This window comes from Callospermophilus lateralis, chromosome 9, assembly GCF_048772815.1.
Source record: "Callospermophilus lateralis isolate mCalLat2 chromosome 9, mCalLat2.hap1, whole genome shotgun sequence".
Lineage (NCBI taxonomy): Eukaryota > Metazoa > Chordata > Mammalia > Rodentia > Sciuridae > Callospermophilus > Callospermophilus lateralis.
In genome coordinates, this window is record NC_135313.1 from 53,029,534 (window position 1) to 53,048,860 (window position 19,327).

At 35.5% G+C, this 19,327-nt stretch overlaps 1 protein-coding gene across 27 annotated transcripts in view; it reads left to right on the forward strand.

Annotated features, from left to right (window-relative positions):
- The window catches only part of Ttn (titin), a 265,404-nt gene that overhangs the window by 86,544 nt on the left and 159,533 nt on the right, over positions 1 to 19,327 (forward strand). For all 27 annotated transcript variants that reach the window (XM_076866699.2, XM_076866711.2, XM_076866701.2 and 24 more), the window contains 28 exons: positions 59 to 332; positions 442 to 725; positions 866 to 1,153; positions 1,297 to 1,584; positions 2,958 to 3,239; positions 3,462 to 3,740; positions 4,141 to 4,422; positions 4,533 to 4,811; positions 5,312 to 5,599; positions 5,710 to 5,988; positions 6,166 to 6,444; positions 6,534 to 6,812; positions 7,362 to 7,649; positions 7,795 to 8,082; positions 8,521 to 8,811; positions 10,482 to 10,769; positions 11,537 to 11,629; positions 11,752 to 12,037; positions 12,839 to 13,022; positions 13,232 to 13,321; positions 13,408 to 13,675; positions 14,209 to 14,469; positions 16,033 to 16,242; positions 16,446 to 16,523; positions 16,621 to 16,647; positions 16,984 to 17,043; positions 17,355 to 17,438; positions 19,154 to 19,228. In XM_076866699.2, the coding sequence (XP_076722814.2) occupies positions 59 to 332; positions 442 to 725; positions 866 to 1,153; positions 1,297 to 1,584; positions 2,958 to 3,239; positions 3,462 to 3,740; positions 4,141 to 4,422; positions 4,533 to 4,811; positions 5,312 to 5,599; positions 5,710 to 5,988; positions 6,166 to 6,444; positions 6,534 to 6,812; positions 7,362 to 7,649; positions 7,795 to 8,082; positions 8,521 to 8,811; positions 10,482 to 10,769; positions 11,537 to 11,629; positions 11,752 to 12,037; positions 12,839 to 13,022; positions 13,232 to 13,321; positions 13,408 to 13,675; positions 14,209 to 14,469; positions 16,033 to 16,242; positions 16,446 to 16,523; positions 16,621 to 16,647; positions 16,984 to 17,043; positions 17,355 to 17,438; positions 19,154 to 19,228 (6,252 nt within the window). The remainder of the gene's footprint in view (positions 1 to 58; positions 333 to 441; positions 726 to 865; positions 1,154 to 1,296; positions 1,585 to 2,957; positions 3,240 to 3,461; positions 3,741 to 4,140; positions 4,423 to 4,532; positions 4,812 to 5,311; positions 5,600 to 5,709; positions 5,989 to 6,165; positions 6,445 to 6,533; positions 6,813 to 7,361; positions 7,650 to 7,794; positions 8,083 to 8,520; positions 8,812 to 10,481; positions 10,770 to 11,536; positions 11,630 to 11,751; positions 12,038 to 12,838; positions 13,023 to 13,231; positions 13,322 to 13,407; positions 13,676 to 14,208; positions 14,470 to 16,032; positions 16,243 to 16,445; positions 16,524 to 16,620; positions 16,648 to 16,983; positions 17,044 to 17,354; positions 17,439 to 19,153; positions 19,229 to 19,327) is intronic.

The following is a 19,327-nucleotide window of genomic DNA, read 5'->3' on the forward strand; positions in this document are numbered from 1 at the left end:
AAATTTTCCTAAGTCTTCATTTGAAAGTGTAACTTGCCCTCACGTTTTCTTCTTATAGAACCAGCCACTTTCGTGAAAAGACTGGCTGATTTCAGTGTTGAAACAGGAAACCCCATAGTTCTGGAGACCACCTACACTGGCACACCTCCCATCTCCGTGAGTTGGATGAAGAATGAGTTTCCTCTTTCACAGTCTCAGAACTGCAGTATCACCATGACAGAAAAATCTTCCATACTGGAAATTCTTGAAAGCACAATAGAGGATTATGCACAGTACAGTTGCCTGATAGAAAATGAGGCTGGGCAAGACATTTGTGATGCTCTGGTATCAGTCTTAGGTGTGTTGACAGTTACCTCTTTATTATTATTTTTTTTATTATTCTCTTCCTTCTGAAATGTCCTCTTTGAGTTAGCATGATTGATTGATTACCATCCTTTGTACCTTAGAACCACCTTATTTTATTGAGCCTCTGGAACATGTGGAAGCAGCTCTTGGAGAGCCTACAACTTTACAATGTAAAGTGGATGGAACCCCAGAAATTAGAATCTCTTGGTACAAAGAGCACACAAAACTACGATCGGCTCCTGCATACAAAATGCAATTCAAAAATAATGTTGCCTCCTTAGTCATCAACAAAGTGGATCACAGCGATGTGGGAGAGTATACATGCAAGGCAGAGAACAGCGTGGGTGCGGTCGCTTCTTCAGCTGTGCTTGTTATCAAAGGTGATGATGGTTTTCTTTAACAAGTCTTGCAATGTGTTGACAGATTCATTTTCTTGGAAACATCAGCATTTTAATGGGTTGAGATATGTTAGAGATGTATGCTCTCTTGTCAATAAGGATTATCTGTAACTTCTTTACAGAGCGCAAACTTCCACCTTCCTTTGCAAGAAAACTGAAGGATGTTCATGAGACTCTTGGTTTTCCTGTTGCATTTGAATGTCGCATCAATGGCTCGGAACCTCTTCAGGTGTCTTGGTACAAGGATGGGGTACTTTTGAAAGATGATTCTAATTTGCAAACATCTTTTATTCATAATGTAGCAACTCTTCAGATTTTGCAAACTGACCAGAGTCATGTTGGTCAGTACAATTGCTCAGCTTCCAATCCTCTTGGGACTGCGTCATCCAGTGCCAAGCTCATTCTCTCAGGTGAGTAATACATCATATTACCCTCTTTATTACAAAGCAGCTTCATTGCTTCTGGCCATCAAAGGACTGTTGTCATTTAATTTCTTTTCCATGTCTTGGAACATGGCAACTAAAATCGCCACGTTGGTCTTCATTCTTTTCAGAGCATGAAGTGCCTCCTTTCTTTGATCTAAAACCTGTATCGGTAGATCTTGCTCTTGGAGAAAGTGGTTCTTTTAAATGTCATGTCACTGGAACTGCACCAATCAAAATCACCTGGGCCAAAGATAACAGAGAGATTCGCCCCGGAGGCAACTATAAGATGACTTTGGTTGAAAATACTGCCACTCTGACTGTTCTCAAAGTAGCCAAAGGCGATGCTGGACAGTATACCTGCTATGCAAGCAATGTTGCTGGAAAAGACTCTTGTTCTGCTCAGCTGGGTGTACAAGGTACTTGTCAGAGTGGAGTACCAAGAACTCTTATATTTTCAATGTCTTAAGATACAGAAGGGTGGGTATACTTGAGAACTATGTATAGGACCATGGTCTAGTGATTAGAAATGATCAAATGGGGCATAGAGGTATAGCTCAGTGATAGAGCACTTGCCCAGTATGTATAAGACTGGTTTCAATCCCTAGCCACTTAATTAAGAAAAAAGAATCAAATTGCTCAAGGGCCTTCCAAATAAGGACTGATTTTTAAATATAAAACTGGGGAAAACATGAACTGAAAATTTCTTTTCAAAGTCTATAAATAGAGACTAGGGAGATAGCAAACAAAAAATTTTCACAGAATTGCAAGAAAACTCAAGTTCGAATGAAGTTACCAGAGGACAAAAAGAAGAAATTTATCTCAAATGATTAATTTTCCACAGTACTTACCGGATGTGAATGGATTCTCCCCCCTCCAAGGCATAATTCAGCTCCAAACTCTTAAGCCCTTCCAAAAGAATCCAGATTAATTATAAAGTCAACTTCTTTTCCTCTACTAGCTCTGCTTAATTAATAGTGGAAGTCAAGGGGCAGAGGGGTAGCACATCAGTATCTGATATTATGGAAGACAATCATGCCTTTCATGGCAGCTATTGTCAGAAATTAAACACTTAACTCAGTAGACTGCTGGTCTAACCCATTAGAGCATTTTAAAGGATTTTTTATTTTCTTTTTTGGTAATGGTTTATAAATACCTTGAAATTAAAATAGAATTAGATTTAGCAGCCCATTTGCTCTATGACATATACCAAGTCATTTTTACCTCCCTAAGCCTGAATATTTGGCTTCAGTTAATAAAGAAATCATTGATCTCACCCACTTCAAAAGGAAATTAAGAGGGTCGAAGAAATAGCTATTTAAGGCCCATAAGAGATAATGGTACTTTAAAAATATGACCATATCTGACCCGTTTTGCTCTGGCTCTTCATAGTGCATCACTGACATCTCTTCACAGCCCGAGGAAGTACATGGTCCTCTACTGGTCACACAGATGAAAACCATCAAACTCCCTCAGCCTCCGAGAGGGCTTCCATTGCTGTTGCCTCTGGTCTTGGCACTAGAGAAGTGCTTCTTTGCTTGAAAGAGGATTGCAACATCCTTCCTTTAGTCATAATACTTGACATTGGTATATATACAAAAAAAAATACATGTTCTATTTTAGGGATTTTTCTACTTAGGTTCATTTAACTATTCTTCCTTGAACGGCACTAAATGAATTTGTTTTTCTGGAACTAAGGGATTCTCTGACAGAGATGCCTTTTTTCACCTCATCTTGAATTATATGTGTCTTTTCCACCCCTTACCTTGTGTTTTTCCCCTTGGTTCCATAGAACCACCTAGGTTTATTAAGAAGCTAGAACCTTCACGAATTGTCAAACAGGATGAATACACAAGATATGAATGCAAGATAGGCGGATCTCCGGAAATCAAAGTTTTATGGTACAAAGATGAGACTGAAATTCAAGAGAGTAGTAAATTCAGAATGTCATTCATCGACTCAGTGGCGGTGTTGGAAATGCATGGCCTGAGTGTGGAGGACAGTGGGGACTACACGTGCGAGGCCCACAATGCCGCAGGCAGTGCGAGCAGCAGCACTTCCTTAAAAGTTAAAGGTCAGACTCTCCTCCCCCTTGGCAGTCTTCACCTTAGCCTTACCTCTCCTGTAGACTTCTTTATTCTCTGACTCTCCATCTGCATTTTAAAATCGTTCAAAGGCACAATTAAAAAAAAATGGGAAGTGATGCCTTTTCTTTCTCTGACAGTGAAAACTGATTCTTACCTTTAACCATATTCTTACAGAATACCTCCTAATTTTCCCTTTCTTCCCATTTTAGAACCACCTGTTTTCCGCAAAAAGCCTCATCCCATTGAGACACTTAAAGGAGCTGATGTTCACCTTGAATGTGAGCTTCAGGGCACTCCGCCCTTCCAAGTTTCTTGGCATAAAGACAAGAGAGAACTTAGGAGTGGCAAGAAATACAAGATCATGTCTGAAAACTTCCTCACGAGTATCCACATCCTGAATGTGGACACTGCAGACATTGGAGAGTATCAGTGCAAAGCTACAAACGACGTGGGAAGTGACACTTGTGTTGGGTCTATCACTCTGAAAGGTTAGATTAGCATCATTCTCTTTTTAATTTTAAAACTGTCCTGCCTGCCTTAGCTATTTATTGCCTTATCATTTTATGACTAAAAGACTATTCTTCATTTCCCTTTCTAAATCCTTCTGTGCAGTCTGCTTCCTTTTTCTAAATCATACCAAATGTCTTTTTGGACAAATTTTCCCAGTTAGTTTCCATTGGATTTAGAAATCTAGATAAGAAAGCCCATTTCTTTTTCTACTTATTACGAGCTCTAAGATGTCCTTGGTCCCATCCACTAAGAACTCCTCTTATTTAAGGAATAGAAATAACGTTTTATCAATCGTTTGATTGCTAGTAGTCGTAATTTGAGGGAAAGGTTATCAGTTCCACACGTTTTAAAACCCTGGATTGCTTCTTTTTTCACTAGCACCACCAAGATTTGTGAAGAAGCTCAGTGACATTTCTACCATCATTGGTGAGGAAGTCCAGCTGCAGACGACCATTGAAGGCGCCGAGCCAATTTCAGTGGTGTGGTTCAAAGATAAGGGGGAAATTGTTAGAGAGAGTGACAACATTTGGATTTCTTACTCAGAAAACATTGCAACACTACAGTTTTCAAGAGCAGAACCAGCCAATTCTGGGAAATACACCTGTCAGATCAAAAATGACGCTGGGATGCAGGAGTGCTTTGCCACGCTCTCTGTCCTCGGTTAGTACAAATAGGATGTTATCAAAAGGCATACACTTACGAGGACCTGTGTTTTCTTTCATTTCACCAACTTTATTGTAAAATATGGTGTAATTTCCATCTCATTCCAGAACCTGCAGCAATTGTGGAAAAGCCAGAATCCATAAAAGTTACCACTGGAGATACCTGTACCTTGGAGTGTACAGTCACTGGCACACCTGAACTGAGTACTAAATGGTTTAAAGATGGAAAAGAGCTGACAAGTGACAACAAGTACAAAATTAGTTTCTTCAACAAAGTATCTGGCCTTAAGATCATCAATGTGGCACCCAGTGACAGTGGGGTATACAGCTTTGAAGTGCAAAATCCTGTTGGCAAAGATAGCTGCACAGCCTCCATCCAAGTTTCAGGTTGGTTGGGCTTTTCATTCATCATTATAATAATGTAGTTTCTGATTTTTTTATATAAGTACATGGGAAGCTTCACCTTATATGGCATAACATGGATCTGACATCTTCTGATCAGAGTAATAGACCTCTAGAGTTAGAAGACAACCAGGTTCAAAAGTTAAATCCCTTTCTTCTGGAGAAATTCCAAAAAGGGTGTAGGAGTAAAATCTAACCCCTAGATAAGGTGAATGTACTTTTTTTTCCTATCAGTTACACGCAGATAATTTGCCCCAAGATGACTCAGAACAATAACAAAAAGACCAAAATCCCTAGCAAGTCAACTGACATCCTGTTCATTGATTCCCCAGGATTTTGATAGTGTGATTCCCTACAGTGAATTCTTTGTTTTTCTTGCAAAAGAGCCAAATGGATCTAGGGATATTCCATCAATAATTCTCTTTTCAAGTCGTTTCATATCTAATATCTCTTGTTTATTGACTTTCTCATTTAATTACATTTAGACCGAACTATTCCTCCTTCGTTCACAAGAAAATTGAAAGAGACAAACGGTCTATCAGGCTCCTCAGTTGTAATGGAATGCAAAGTCTATGGATCGCCCCCCATCTCTGTCTCCTGGTTCCATGAAGGAAATGAGATCAGCATTGGAAGAAAATACCAGACCACCCTGACAGATAATACTTGTGCTTTAACTGTGAACATGCTGGAAGAATCCGATGCTGGTGACTACACGTGTATAGCTACAAACGTGGCTGGCTCTGATGAATGTAGTGCTCCTTTGACTGTGAGAGGTCTGTTTAAAATACAGTAAAATAGAATCACATTTCATAAATGGTTGAGGATTTTTATCACCACAATTCACGGATATTAAACTTTTTCTGATTTGTGCTCTTGTGTTTAGAACCACCATCTTTTGTCCAGAAACCTGATCCCATGGATGTCTTAACTGGGACCAATGTAACTTTCACAAGCATCATAAAAGGAACTCCACCTTTCAATGTAAGCTGGTTCAAGGGCAGCAGCGAACTAGTACCAGGGCCCAGATGCAATGTGTCTTTGGCAGATTCAGTGGCTGAACTGGAGTTGTTTGATGTAGATACATCCCAAAGTGGAGAATATACTTGCATAGTTAGTAATGAAGCTGGCAGGACATCTTGTACAACACATCTCTTTGTAAAAGGTATGTTTGCTAGCCCACGTTTAGACAATTAACATGCATATAGTGATTTTATATATATATATATATATATATATATATATATATATATATATATATATATATATTATATAATATATATATATATATATATATAATCTGTATCTGTATTTGATTTCATATTTTTAATGTTTACTCTAGCCCCAGCCAAATTTGTGAAGAGGCTTAATGATTACAGCATAGAAAAAGGAAAACCCCTAATCCTAGAAGGGACATTCAGTGGAACTCCTCCCATTTCGGTGACATGGAAGAAAAATGGCATAAATGTAACTCCTTCTCAGAGGTGTAATATAACCACAACTGAGAAATCAGCAATCCTGGAAATTCCAAGCAGCATGGTAGAGGACGCAGGACAATACAACTGCTACATCGAGAATGCTTCTGGAAAAGATTCCTGCTCAGCACAAATTTTGATACTAGGTTTGTCATGATTGCACATTCATATCTTTGTCTACAAGCGATGATTCTGATATGTCCCCCTGATGATGGATTCTCCCTCTTGGTTGCAGAACCACCGTATTTTGTGAGGCAGTTGGAACCTGTTAAGGTGACTGTTGGAGATTCTGCCTCTTTACAATGCCAACTTGCTGGAACCCCTGAAATTGGAGTATCCTGGTATAAAGGAGATACAAAACTGAGACCCACTGCTACTTACAAAATGCATTTTAGGAACAATGTTGCCACACTGGTTTTCAACCAGGTCGACATTAATGACAGTGGAGAATATATCTGCAGAGCTGAAAACAGTGTGGGAGAAGTTTCATGCTCAACTTTCCTTACTGTTCAAGGTGATTACAATAATTAAAGTGAACAAACTTGTGCTTCTTTTAAACAAGATTTAAAGTCTGGTGATGGCCACCTCTTTAACAAAATCCAAATGCTAAATTTTCTGCTTACGTAATTTGATCTACAGTTAGCAGTTCATTCTTTTCTATATCCTTTACAGATAAAAATGAGATAGTTTGAAAGATCATGCATTCATTCTCCTCTATAACTAAATATTTAAGAAAAATAAGTGACCATATATTTTAAAATTCCACCCCATGAATCTCACTGAAATTGCTAGAAGATAGTCTTAAAAATTAGGAGGATCTGCTGCATGTCCAGAGATACACTTTAAGTCAATAAATTATTCTATTGGCTTACAGATATTTTGCATCTTGTACTGTACAAACTTGCTTCAAAAGTCTACATGCCTTCCTCTTTCTCTGAGTTTATTCAAGAGCTGTTAATACTTTCTGATATTTTAGTAGAAATCCATATATATTTTTGAGAAGAATATTTGGTAAATTTGAAACATCCACGAGTAGTCAATGCTTTAATTTCTGTTCCTACAGAGCAAAAACTACCGCCATCGTTTTCTCGACAATTGAGAGATGTGCAAGAAACGGTTGGACTGCCAGTTGTTTTTGAGTGTGCCATAAATGGATCAGAACCTATCTCGGTGTCTTGGTACAAAGATGGCAAACCACTGAAAGACAGTTCAAATGTGCAAACATCATTTTTAGATAAAGTAGCTACTCTCAATATTTTTAAAACAGATAGGAGCCTTGCAGGCCAGTATTCTTGCACAGCTACAAATCCTATAGGATCTGCTTCTTCTAGTGCCAAACTCATCCTTACAGGTTTGTGGATTCTTAAATTTCTGTTTCCATAGTTGAGATTTTTTGCAATCTGGTACAAAACTGGGGAGAAAACATTATGATTTCTGTCAACTGGGATGCACCAAGTTATGGGGTCTGACACCTTGTCTTTGTGTTCTTCTCACAGAGGGAAAGAACCCACCCTTCTTTGACATCCCCTTGGCCCCTGTGGATGCGGTGGTGGGCGAAAGTGCTGACTTTGAGTGCCATGTCACTGGAACACAACCCATAAAGGTCAGCTGGGCCAAAGACAACAGAGAGATACGAAGTGGCGGGAACTACCAGATCAGTTACCTGGAAAACAGTGCTCACCTGACGATCCTCAAAGTGGACAAAGGAGACTCTGGACAATATACCTGCTATGCTGTGAATGAAGTGGGAAAAGATTCCTGCATGGCTCAGCTAAATATAAAAGGTATCATTAATTTTGCATGTGGTCCTACAAAGGATGATCATTTTAACTTAGCGTAGAGCTGAACATCACAGGTTTTATTATGACAGAAGCAAGGTAGGGCAACATTTCTGAACAAATGACATGAAAATATTTAAGAAGAAATAAGTTTATCCAGAGAAAAGATGATCTTTTAAGGCTGTATTTTTTTTCTGAAACTGTGTGTGTCCTACTGAACCCTAAGATCACCCTCTTTTTATAAATTTGTGATTTTATAAATGACTATAAATTATTTTCATTATCTAGAAGCAGAAATTCTTAGAAACATACCCTGGTGAGCTGTATATTTCAATGGTTAGCCTGGATTTTAAAGTAAACACAGGACTTCTCTTTTCTTGATAAGTTTAAATGTAATAACCTGCTTCCATATTCTATTTCATTTGTCTTTTTGATTTCTTATAGAGCGGCTAATCCCACCAAGTTTCACTAAAAAACTCTCAGAGACAATAGAAGAAACAGAAGGGAATTCATTCAAACTTGAAGGGCGTGTGGCTGGTTCCCAGCCTATCAGTGTGGCTTGGTACAAAAATAATGTAGAGATCCACCCAACTTCTAACTGTGAGATAACATTCAAGAACAACACACTACTACTGCAAATCAAGAAGGCAGGCATGGCCGACGCTGGTTTGTATACATGCAAAGTGTCGAATGATGCAGGCTCCGCTCTGTGCACGTCTTCAATTGTCATCAAAGGTTAGTGACCATCACAGCCCCAGCCAGTTGTATTTTTCTTCAGTACCCATGAGATACCCATGTGCATTTCTTCTGACATCTTAACTAACTATAATAGACAAAAATATACATTATTTAACTGGGTTATAATCCTTCCATAAAGGTTTACTAAAAAAAAAAAAACTAACTTAATTACATGGGTTCCCACAAATAGGTGTCATTTAATGAATAGATTAAAATCTTATCTTTCTAAATCATATTCCAAGATTCTCTCAAGAAGTTAGAAGTCAAAGCCTACTTTAAAATGTGAGCACAAGTGAGACATATTTTTAGGAAGCACATTCATTTCAAAAAATTTTTGAATTTTTTGAATGTGCTAGCTTTGCTTACTATGAGTTGTATTCTGAAACATTCCCTGAGTGTATTTCTAAAGGATTATTGTTTAACATCTGTTGCCCAAAGCTTTTGGCCTATTAAGGGATATTAATTCCAAACAAAAGAGTAAAAGTTGCTCATATTATATATCATTACAAAAAGTGTATTTAAATACATAGTCATCATTTGAGACAAAGAAATACACTGTATTATTTAATGAGAATTTTGTCTGATTCTCAGACCATAATGACTTTATCCAGATAATTATGGCACAGATTCATCAGGATCACTTTACAAAGTAATTTCCTAGAATAGCTTCAAAGTAATTAACCAGTTCCAATGATCTGGTTGGCCATCTCAGAACACACAGATAGTAGGTTAAATATTATAAATAGGCTAATATTACTAATAGACTAATATTACTACATTGTATTAAAATTCAAATTTGATCATTCATTTGATAGAATGGAAATGCAATACATGAAGTAAAATGAAAACCATATTATTAGCAGTAGTTTATGTTCATGATAGTTTTGCTACCAAGTATATAAATGCATTTCTATAGAATTCTGAGGCTTAGAATTTTTCTTAAAGAGGACTAAAGGTTGTAATATTCATAATTGTGAACATTGGCCTTATTCTTATATGGATATAGGTCTCAAAATATTAACACCAAGTTGCACTTCTTCTCAGGTTGCTCGTGATTTCATCCTTAGTTTTCAATTGAACACTGAACTTCAACTTCTAAATCCTTCAGACTAGATTTGGATTTTAAATGCCCACATTTAATAGCTAAAAATTAACAGAGGAAAATCACATTTTAAGATTTGGGCTCATGGATGACTCAAATTTTGGCTTTCTTTTCCAGAGAATAGCAATCATTGCTACTCTAGATGAGCAGAATTCCCAAGTAAACTCTGAGTTTTGAGGGTTCAGCAAAAATGCAGCTGTAGGAAGGTTTGAGAGAATCAAAACAGTGCTATGTGGTTCAGAGGTTGACAGTAACTGCCTTTCCATGTTCGCTGTGCTTAATCAGAATACAGATGCTTGGGTGATTTCTGGCAGCATGGCATCAGTTCTTTGCTTGTTTTTAAAATTTTATCTTTTTTTTTTTAAACAGTTCACTTAACTACTACATTCAGAGAGGAGTAACCCAGGCACATATTTTCATTCCATTCCAGTAACCACTGTTAGCTGTTGGAGGAAAAACTGTTAGGTTCTTTGATTGTTTTTTTTTGTTTTTTTTTAATGGACATTAGCACTCTTTTGCCTTTCTGTTCTTCATGTTCATCATGAAAATACATTTTCAATTCCAGAACCTAAGAAGCCACCTGTGTTTGATCAGCACCTTACTCCAGTAACAGCAAGCGAAGGAGAATTTGTGCAACTCAGCTGTCATGTCCGGGGATCTGAGCCAATTCGGATCCAGTGGTTGAAGGCTGGCAGGGAAATGAAGCCTTCAGACAGATGCAGCTTCAGTTTTGCTAGTGGGACAGCTGTGCTGGAACTCAAGAATGTAGTTAAAGCAGATTCGGGAGATTATGTGTGCAAAGCTTCCAACATGGCTGGAAGTGACACTTCCAAATCAAAAGTAACCATTAAAGGTACAGACAACCTTGAAAACAATATGCAAATCAAGTCAACCACTGCTCTCATTTATTTGATGATTTTAATGTAAATCAGAATGGAATTAGACTTTTAGAAATAGCAGTTATTGATCATCTGCAATTGGTAGCCTTCTAATTATACCAGAAGCATTAGGTAATGTAATGGAAGCAATGTCAGCACAAATTCTTTGAAATTACCCTAAGTACACACACCCTACTTCTTGAACCTCTTTTCAGCATATTCAAAAGAGTATAATTAGTGAGGTTCCAAAAATGATGCTATGTTGATGAGATACAAAGTAGATTGATGTCATAGCCATATAGGAAATCTATAATATAAATCCATGCCTAGAAATACAAGATTTGATCTACTAATATGATTGTAATCCAACCTTCAGTAGCTATCACTGGAATAAATGTCTGTAAAATAACTTTGTCTTGGGCTGGGATTCTGACTCAGGGGTAGAGCACTCTGCCTTGTATGTGTAAGGTCCTGGGTTCAAACCTCAGCACCGCCTAAAATAAATAAATTAAATAAAGGTATTATATCCAATTACAACTAAAAAATAAATATTAAAAAATAGCTTCATCTTCTATAACCCATTCTCATATATATCTTATATATCTTACAGTAAGGAAGTCTTGCAGTATGTGATATTTGTGACATGGCCAAACCTCTAATGCTTATTTTATGTAGGAGAATAATTATTATAGTTTTAAGGGAGATGTAATAGCAAAATATGTAAACATGTATTTTTTTCCAGAAAAACCAGCTGCAGCCCCAGCAGCTAAGAAGGCAGCAGTAGATGGAAAACTCTTTTTCGTATCAGAACCTCAGAGTATCAGAGTCGTTGAAAGTAAGTGCTTCATGGAAAGTACATCTTCCCCAATTTTGTACTTTTTGCTACCCATTTCATTTCAGAAGAACCAATTTGGGATAATCAAATGCTTTTCTAAATTTGTTTTCATTATTCCTTAGAAACCACTGCAACATTCATTGCAAAAGTTGGAGGTGATCCAATCCCAAATGTTAAATGGACAAAAGGGAAGTGGAGACAACTGAACCAAGGAGGTCGCATTTTCATCCACCAAAAAGGCGATGAGGCAAAACTGGAGATTAGAGACACCACAAAAACGGATTCTGGACTCTATCGATGCGTTGCATTTAACAAACATGGTGAAATTGAAAGTAATGTTAACCTACAGGTGGATGAAAGGAAGAAACAGGAGAAGATTGAAGGTGATCTTAGAGCAATCCTGAAAAAGTAAGTCCAATAAAGGATAGTGAACAGAAATTATTTATACACACAGGAATATCTCAAGAAGCATGGACCATCCACTTCAAGGTTGAGATTCTTAAGGCAGTTGAATAGAAACAGAGAAGCAAATACACAGCATTTGAATGAAAGCTAGTGGTTTATTAGAATCTATTCCTGAATTATGAGAAAGTTCTTAAGAATGAGGTACACTTTAAAGCTTTTAAACAAAAGGAAATGTTCTATAGAGAAGTCCAAGTGTATTATGTGTCTAAGTATGAAATTTTTGTTTCTGTTCATGATTTCTTATGTTACAAATTATTTTTCTAGATCAATAATTTAAAACATTTTTCAGATTTACCAAGAATTTCAATACAATTTATGTTTGAACATAATTATTAATCAGCACCCAATTTCCCCACATCTTTTCCATAATGTGTTATATTAACCCTTTATTAGTTTTTTCCATTGCTCTTATTATTTTTCTGTATATTTTAATTCTTTAAATAGGCTCTGGTTAAAAAGTTTATAGAAATACTGTTATTCTTTTGTTTCTTAAAAAAATCTTTGTTCAAATTTTTATGCTTTGTAACAACAGTCCCATCTTAAGCCACTCCATTTCTAAACCCTCTTTATTATTATTATTATTTCAGTCACATGCTAAAAAGTAATTATTCTTGAAGCGAGAATATACAAGTTTTCCTTTTTTGAGGGGAAAAGTGAAGACATTCATAATCTTTGAATTATGGTGGACGATTTAAACTTAATAGAAGACAAGTGATTTGTATTTGTTTCCTATTTCTTATTTAGGACTCCCACCTTAAAGAAAGTATCTGGGGAGGAAGAAGAAATTGATATCATGGAACTTCTCAAAAATGTTGATCCTAAAGAATATGAAAAATATGCCCGCATGTATGGAATCACTGACTTCCGAGGTCTCCTTCAAGCATTTGAACTGCTAAAACAAAGTCAGGAAGAAGAGACACATAGATTGGTATGACCCTTTGTATGTAGCATCCTTCTGAAAAATATACATTAGAAACAGCTAACAAACATATCCTCTTTAAATTATCAGAACCCTACAGTTATAGCAAATTATTTAATATAGCCCAAAGAGCATCAAGAATGGAAGTTGAACATGCATCCTGTAATTTAAATTTTGTTTCATAAGTAATACTTTCATTTTTTTTTTTGCCTCTTCAGGAAATTGAGGAAATAGAAAAGTCAGAGAAGGAAGAAAAAGAGTTTGAGGAACTTGTGTCATTTATTCAACAAAGGCTGACCCAGACAGAGGTAAAATGAACTATGCTGATAATATAGTTACAAAAGAGTGTTGTGAATGATAAGTGACTAACCCATTTAATTCTTTATTCTCCTAGCCTGTCACTCTGATCAAGGATATTGAAAATCAGACCGTTTTGAAAGATAATGATGCTGTCTTTGAAATTGACATTAAGATTAATTATCCAGAAATCAAGCTGTCCTGGTACAAAGGAACTGAAAAACTGGAACCCAGTGATAAATTTGAAATAACCATTGATGGTGACCGACACATCCTAAGAGTCAAGAACTGTCAACTTAAAGATCAGGGCAATTACAGACTGGTTTGTGGTCCACATATTGCAAGTGCCAAACTAACTGTAATTGGTGAGTTAGAAAAAGAGCTCTAAATACAAAGGGGAATGAAGGGAAGGGAGGGGTGATGTGAATAGGAAAGACAGTAGAATGAATCTGACATAACTTTCCTATGTTCATATATGAACAAATGACCAGTGAAACTCACATCATGTTCAACCACAATAAGCTGCACTTCTTGTATGTATAATATATCAAAATACATTATACTGTCATGTATATCTGAAAAGAATAAATAAAAAAGAAAGAACAGTGTAGGCCAGTGAAGGATAGAAAACAAAGGCTTCTTAAATTCCATATCTCTAGCTAATTATAATTTATAGTTTATCTGGCTTCTTCTCACTTTTGGAATGGGGAAATTTTCATTGCAACTTTTTACCTTTTATTTAAAAAAATAGTAAAACTTTCTAATTTCCTTAAAAAAATAAAATAAAATGTCAATATGCATTGTTAAAAGAAAGAGCTGTAAAGAATTCTGGGATTAAATTAGTGTTGAGCACATCTGCATGCGATATTGAACATAGTGCATATTGTATCGAAAACAGAGCCTGCTTGGGAACGGCACCTTCAGGATGTTACTTTGAAAGAAGGCCAGACTTGCACCATGACATGCCAATTTTCTGTGCCAAATGTAAAATCCGAATGGTTCAAAAATGGCAGAATCCTTAAACCTCAAGGTAGAGTTAAAACAGAAGTGGAACACAAAGTCCATAAACTGACCATTGCAGATGTCCGAGCAGAAGACCAGGGTCAATACGCCTGCAAACACGGAGACCTTGAAACTTCAGCAGAGCTCAGAATTGAAGGTGAGTGAAAGACTGTGGAAGGAGTTACTGTATATGGTCTAGGGCAGTAGCCAATGTGCAGGATTCCTGCTACCCTGCCATCGGACATACCTCAAAGGGCTTGTATATTCTCATTCCTACCATATATACTCAGAGTGTTGACTTCCATTTCAAAATTCATACAAATTAAAAGGGAAAGATGTCAACAAGTGCCAGTTCTTTTTCATGTTTCTTTTAGATGAGAAGCAAATTTTAATCTAGACTGAAACATGACATTCAAAGGTTATTTCTGTTTAAAGTTTAAATTTCATAATTCTCATATCAGTGATTCTGATTCCTAGAAAGAAATATTGGAGAAGACAAGTGTCATGGCTAGGAATCTAAAGAATCCTGTCTAGGAATTGATATTTTGTTGATAGGACATAATATTATTTTACCCATATAAATTTTTATAGATCAAATCAGAAACATATATGATGCCATTAAGTAGTTATTTTTCAACAATGCTTGCTTCATTTGAGGATCATATTCCAATTTTCTAAATCTCTGAAGTTAAATGAAATCTCAAAATTTAAGAGCAATAATATTTATTTCCTAGTTATTAAATTGTAAGCATTTTACATAAACACTCTCAAACTCCACTGAGAAAAAAATGTTATAATAATAGTATCTATGTCCATCTGTTGGTGATCTTCTTTGTTGAAAATAATTATATGACATCTTATTTACATAAACATTTCTATTCTTCTGACTTACTTGACAATGAATATCAATGCCTGGTTGTATTTTAAAATTTAAAAGTTTTTAAATGTTTTTCAAATTAAAGGGTCCAATTGAACATGCTAATGTCATTTTTAAATGATTGAATATTTAAATATAACTTTTCAATGAAAATAGCTCACCAGAGTACTATGTATAATAAGATGCTCATGATAATATTACACATGTGATTCCAGATTTCCAGATAAAATTTTTGAGAAGGACCCTCCACTCCAGGATGTTCTTCTAAAAAACACTATTTCTGACCTCAGTGGGTTGATTCCTTTGTATCTGCCCATATATATTTAGAAAGCACATTTCCAAACTCTAAAAAGAATTCTTTTAAATTTAGAAGTACAGATTTCTTATTGACTTGAAATTATCTCACAGGGAAAGTTATACATGTGAAATTGTGAATAGCAAAAATTATTTCAGTAAGGTAAGAAAGAATTCCACAGAGGAATAAATTATAGAATAAAATCAAATTTATCTTCTATTTATAAGTCTCCCATCTCCCTAATATTTTTGAAATGAACTTTTGGTTTATAATCTCCCTATAGCATTTCCTCCATATAAATATTTTAAGGACGCTCAGGGATTTCCTTATAGTCTCCTACATTGATCCTATAGGAATGCACTGAGGAATTGGGATGATTTTTATTGATACAGAAGAGCATTTTGTTCTTGTTTTACATTTTTGGCTTTCTTCTACTATTTCGCAATTGGATAAAAAGATGGAGATTTTAAATATTGAATAAAAAGCATAGTATAAAAGGGACTCCACTCTACATAATCTAACTTTGAATTCCCTTTGTATTTAAACAGCTGAGCCAATTCAGTTTACAAAGCGCATACAAAACATTGTGGTGAGTGAGCATCAGTCTGCCACCTTCGAGTGTGAGGTGTCCTTTGATGATGCCATCGTAACATGGTACAAAGGACCAACAGAACTGACTGAGAGCCAGAAATACAACTTTAGGAATGATGGTCGCTGCCATTACATGACCATCCACAATGTGACCCCCGATGATGAAGGTAATTTCGTTGAAAGTGAATATGTAATTCAAAACTCATCTGTTTTATATATTTCCACTCCTGTATACACTTGCACTCTATAATTTTATGTAGAATACTTTTTTTAAGAAGACAACTATAAGTAAAGATAGCTAGATATTTAACTAAAGAGGAGTCGTTTGGAAGGTACCAGAAAACTCAAGTTTCATGATTTTTCTCTATAGGTGTCTATTCAGTAATTGCTCGACTAGAGCCAAGAGGTGAAGCAAGAAGCACAGCAGAGCTCTACTTAACAACTAAAGGTGAAAGCATCAAATTAATAACCCTGTTGCAATCTCGAAACAAATACCCCACCTAAAAATTCTAAATACAAAATTCCATTTTTTTTTTCTTTTGCAGAAATCAAACTTGAGCTGAAGCCTCCTGGTAAGTTTTTATTTTTAAAATCAATCCTTGCTTACAATAAGTCCAGGGTAATTTTGCAAAAAACAGAAGCCAAACAAAAATGCATAAAATATCATCTCTCTTTTCAGTAAAATATTATTCAGAAAATAATTGTCAATAAAGTAATAAAATGTTAAACTTTGTGAATTTGGGAAATTAGAGATAACAATTCAGCTAATATCCAGGATCATTTGCAAAAAGAACACTAATGTTCGATTGCACTGTTGGAAATGCCTAATAATCAAATACATCTTAGTTAACTAATAAATACCAATATTTTCAGTTCCTCTGTGCTTATCATTACATGTCCCTTTACAGATATTCCCGACTCCAGAGTTCCAATCCCAACCATGCCTATCAGAGCAGTACCACCAGAAGGTAAGACCCAGAAAGCACCTCCATGTCTAGGCTTGTTTGGAGCAGCAACATTCTACCACTAGGAAATGACCAATGCCCAAACTGCAGCAGAATCACAATGCACACTTCCTGTCCTAGTATTCACAGTGCAATTACAAAAACATCAAAGCAAGTGTAGTTATAAATATATGCTAGTTCTATTTGTGCTGATTGATAAATTGAAACTATAATAACTTTGAGGTACTGAAAGAAATGCATGAGACTTTTTATTATATATCACATGAAACAGGAAATGAAAATAAATTACTGATGATGACATTTATATTCTTCAGAAATCCCTCCTGTGGTTACTCCTCCTATTCCTCTTTTACTACCAACACCTGAAGAAAAGAAACCACCAGCAAAACGTATTGAAGGTATTATATGTCAACCACTTTAATGTCAAAATACAGAATTTCACCATAACTGGCACTGAAAATGTTGCTTACTATAACACGTTCTCCCTCTCGTGGTCAAGATATGAAATTGCCTTCGAAATTTAATTATTTCAAGTAGTAACTGACTAAATGTACAAGACATTTGTTTAAAACTCTGAAAATCATTAGACAAACCAAACATTATGCTTAGCATTAAAATATTTTGTCTTAATGGAATTACTTAAACATTAATGGAAAATTAATTTGTTTCATATTTTCCAATTATGTGTAACAAACAACAAAAAGGAAACCATTTTCTTATGCAGCTTATAGGGAAAAAAGTGCTACTTTATAGTCAAATTGCAAATTATGGTTTGTTTTTTTCTCAGTTTTAATGCTAACTTCTCTTTAAAGTCCACTGTTTTATAAACATCTGATTTAAGGACTGGGGAACAGCTTAGTGGTAGAACATTCACCTGATGTGTGCAAGGTCCTAGGTTCAATCCCCAGCAACACACACACACACACACACACACACACATACACAATGATTTAGAATATCTTTACATATTTGACTTTTTGTTTTGTTTTGTTTTTTGGTACCTAAGACATGAGCTCTTAGGTATACCATGAAATCACCCATTTCATCCATTTTATATATTAAATACTTAAGAAATTGTACTCTTTGTATGCCAAGGCTATTAAACTAAGACAACACATTCCCTGGGATTTTCTAGAGTTACAGTTCAAAATTGCTGCCAGATTTTTCTCAGAATGATTAGAAACAAAATTTTACATGTCAAAGTTCTATTTTTCCATGACCGTGCCATTAATACTATACTACTTTCAAGGGTTTGACATGTTAGTCTCATAAAACTCATGATAAATGATATCTAATGCTTGAGCTACTTTTAGCCACTCAAAGGAAATTCAGTTTAAAAAATACTGTCTTATGCTAATACAATATCTTAAGAGAAACTTTTTTTTACAATTTATATAAGCATAGTTAAATATATTTCATTTACTAGCAGTACTAAGGAGAAACAAGAATCAAAAAATCATAAATCATATTTCAATTATATTTCTGTTGTCAAAAATAATCATTATTTTAATGAATGATTTGTTCCTTGAATGATAGTGTCAACATGGCTAAGTTTGAGTACCCACCATGAAACCTGAGAGGTTAATTTATATTTTAAAAATTAAAGGAGAGTTATCGATTCATGAACACTGGAGGCCATGATCCAGTGCTGTTAGGAACCATGATCAAGGTATAACTGTGCAACACAAAGAAAAAGTCACAGACATGTATCATGCAGAGGACTTCACTTTCAATAATCCACTTACTTTCTTCCTTATGAAAGATTGGGTGTTTATACCTACATGAAACAAAGATGAACATATGTACCTTTTCCATTTATAATATCACTTAGATCCATTACCCATGTTTTGAAAACTTCAATCAGGAACAAAACCAGTGAAGATATAAGATCACAGTACATATTCTGTCTCCCTCCAAAACATTTTTTTTTTTTTTTTTGCTTACAAATCCAAGATTTTTCTGAAACAACATGTTATACTAATGTTCAGACTCTCTGGGTATTGTCAACATATGAAAAACTGAGACATTTTGATAAACTTCTTAATTCCCTGAGACCATTCTACTTTATATCTGACATCTATTTGAATTTTTTTTTTTTTTTTTTTTTTTTTAGTGACCAAAAAGGCTGTGAAGAAAGATACCAAAAAAGTTATTGCAAAGCCCAAGGAAGAAGCACCGCCACCTAAAGGTATTATAATTAATTAATCAAAAAGCAGTCATAATGTTTTTCTCTTGCCTCAAAAGTTTGAATCCTAAATAAGGGGAGGTGGAGAAAGAATAAGACTCT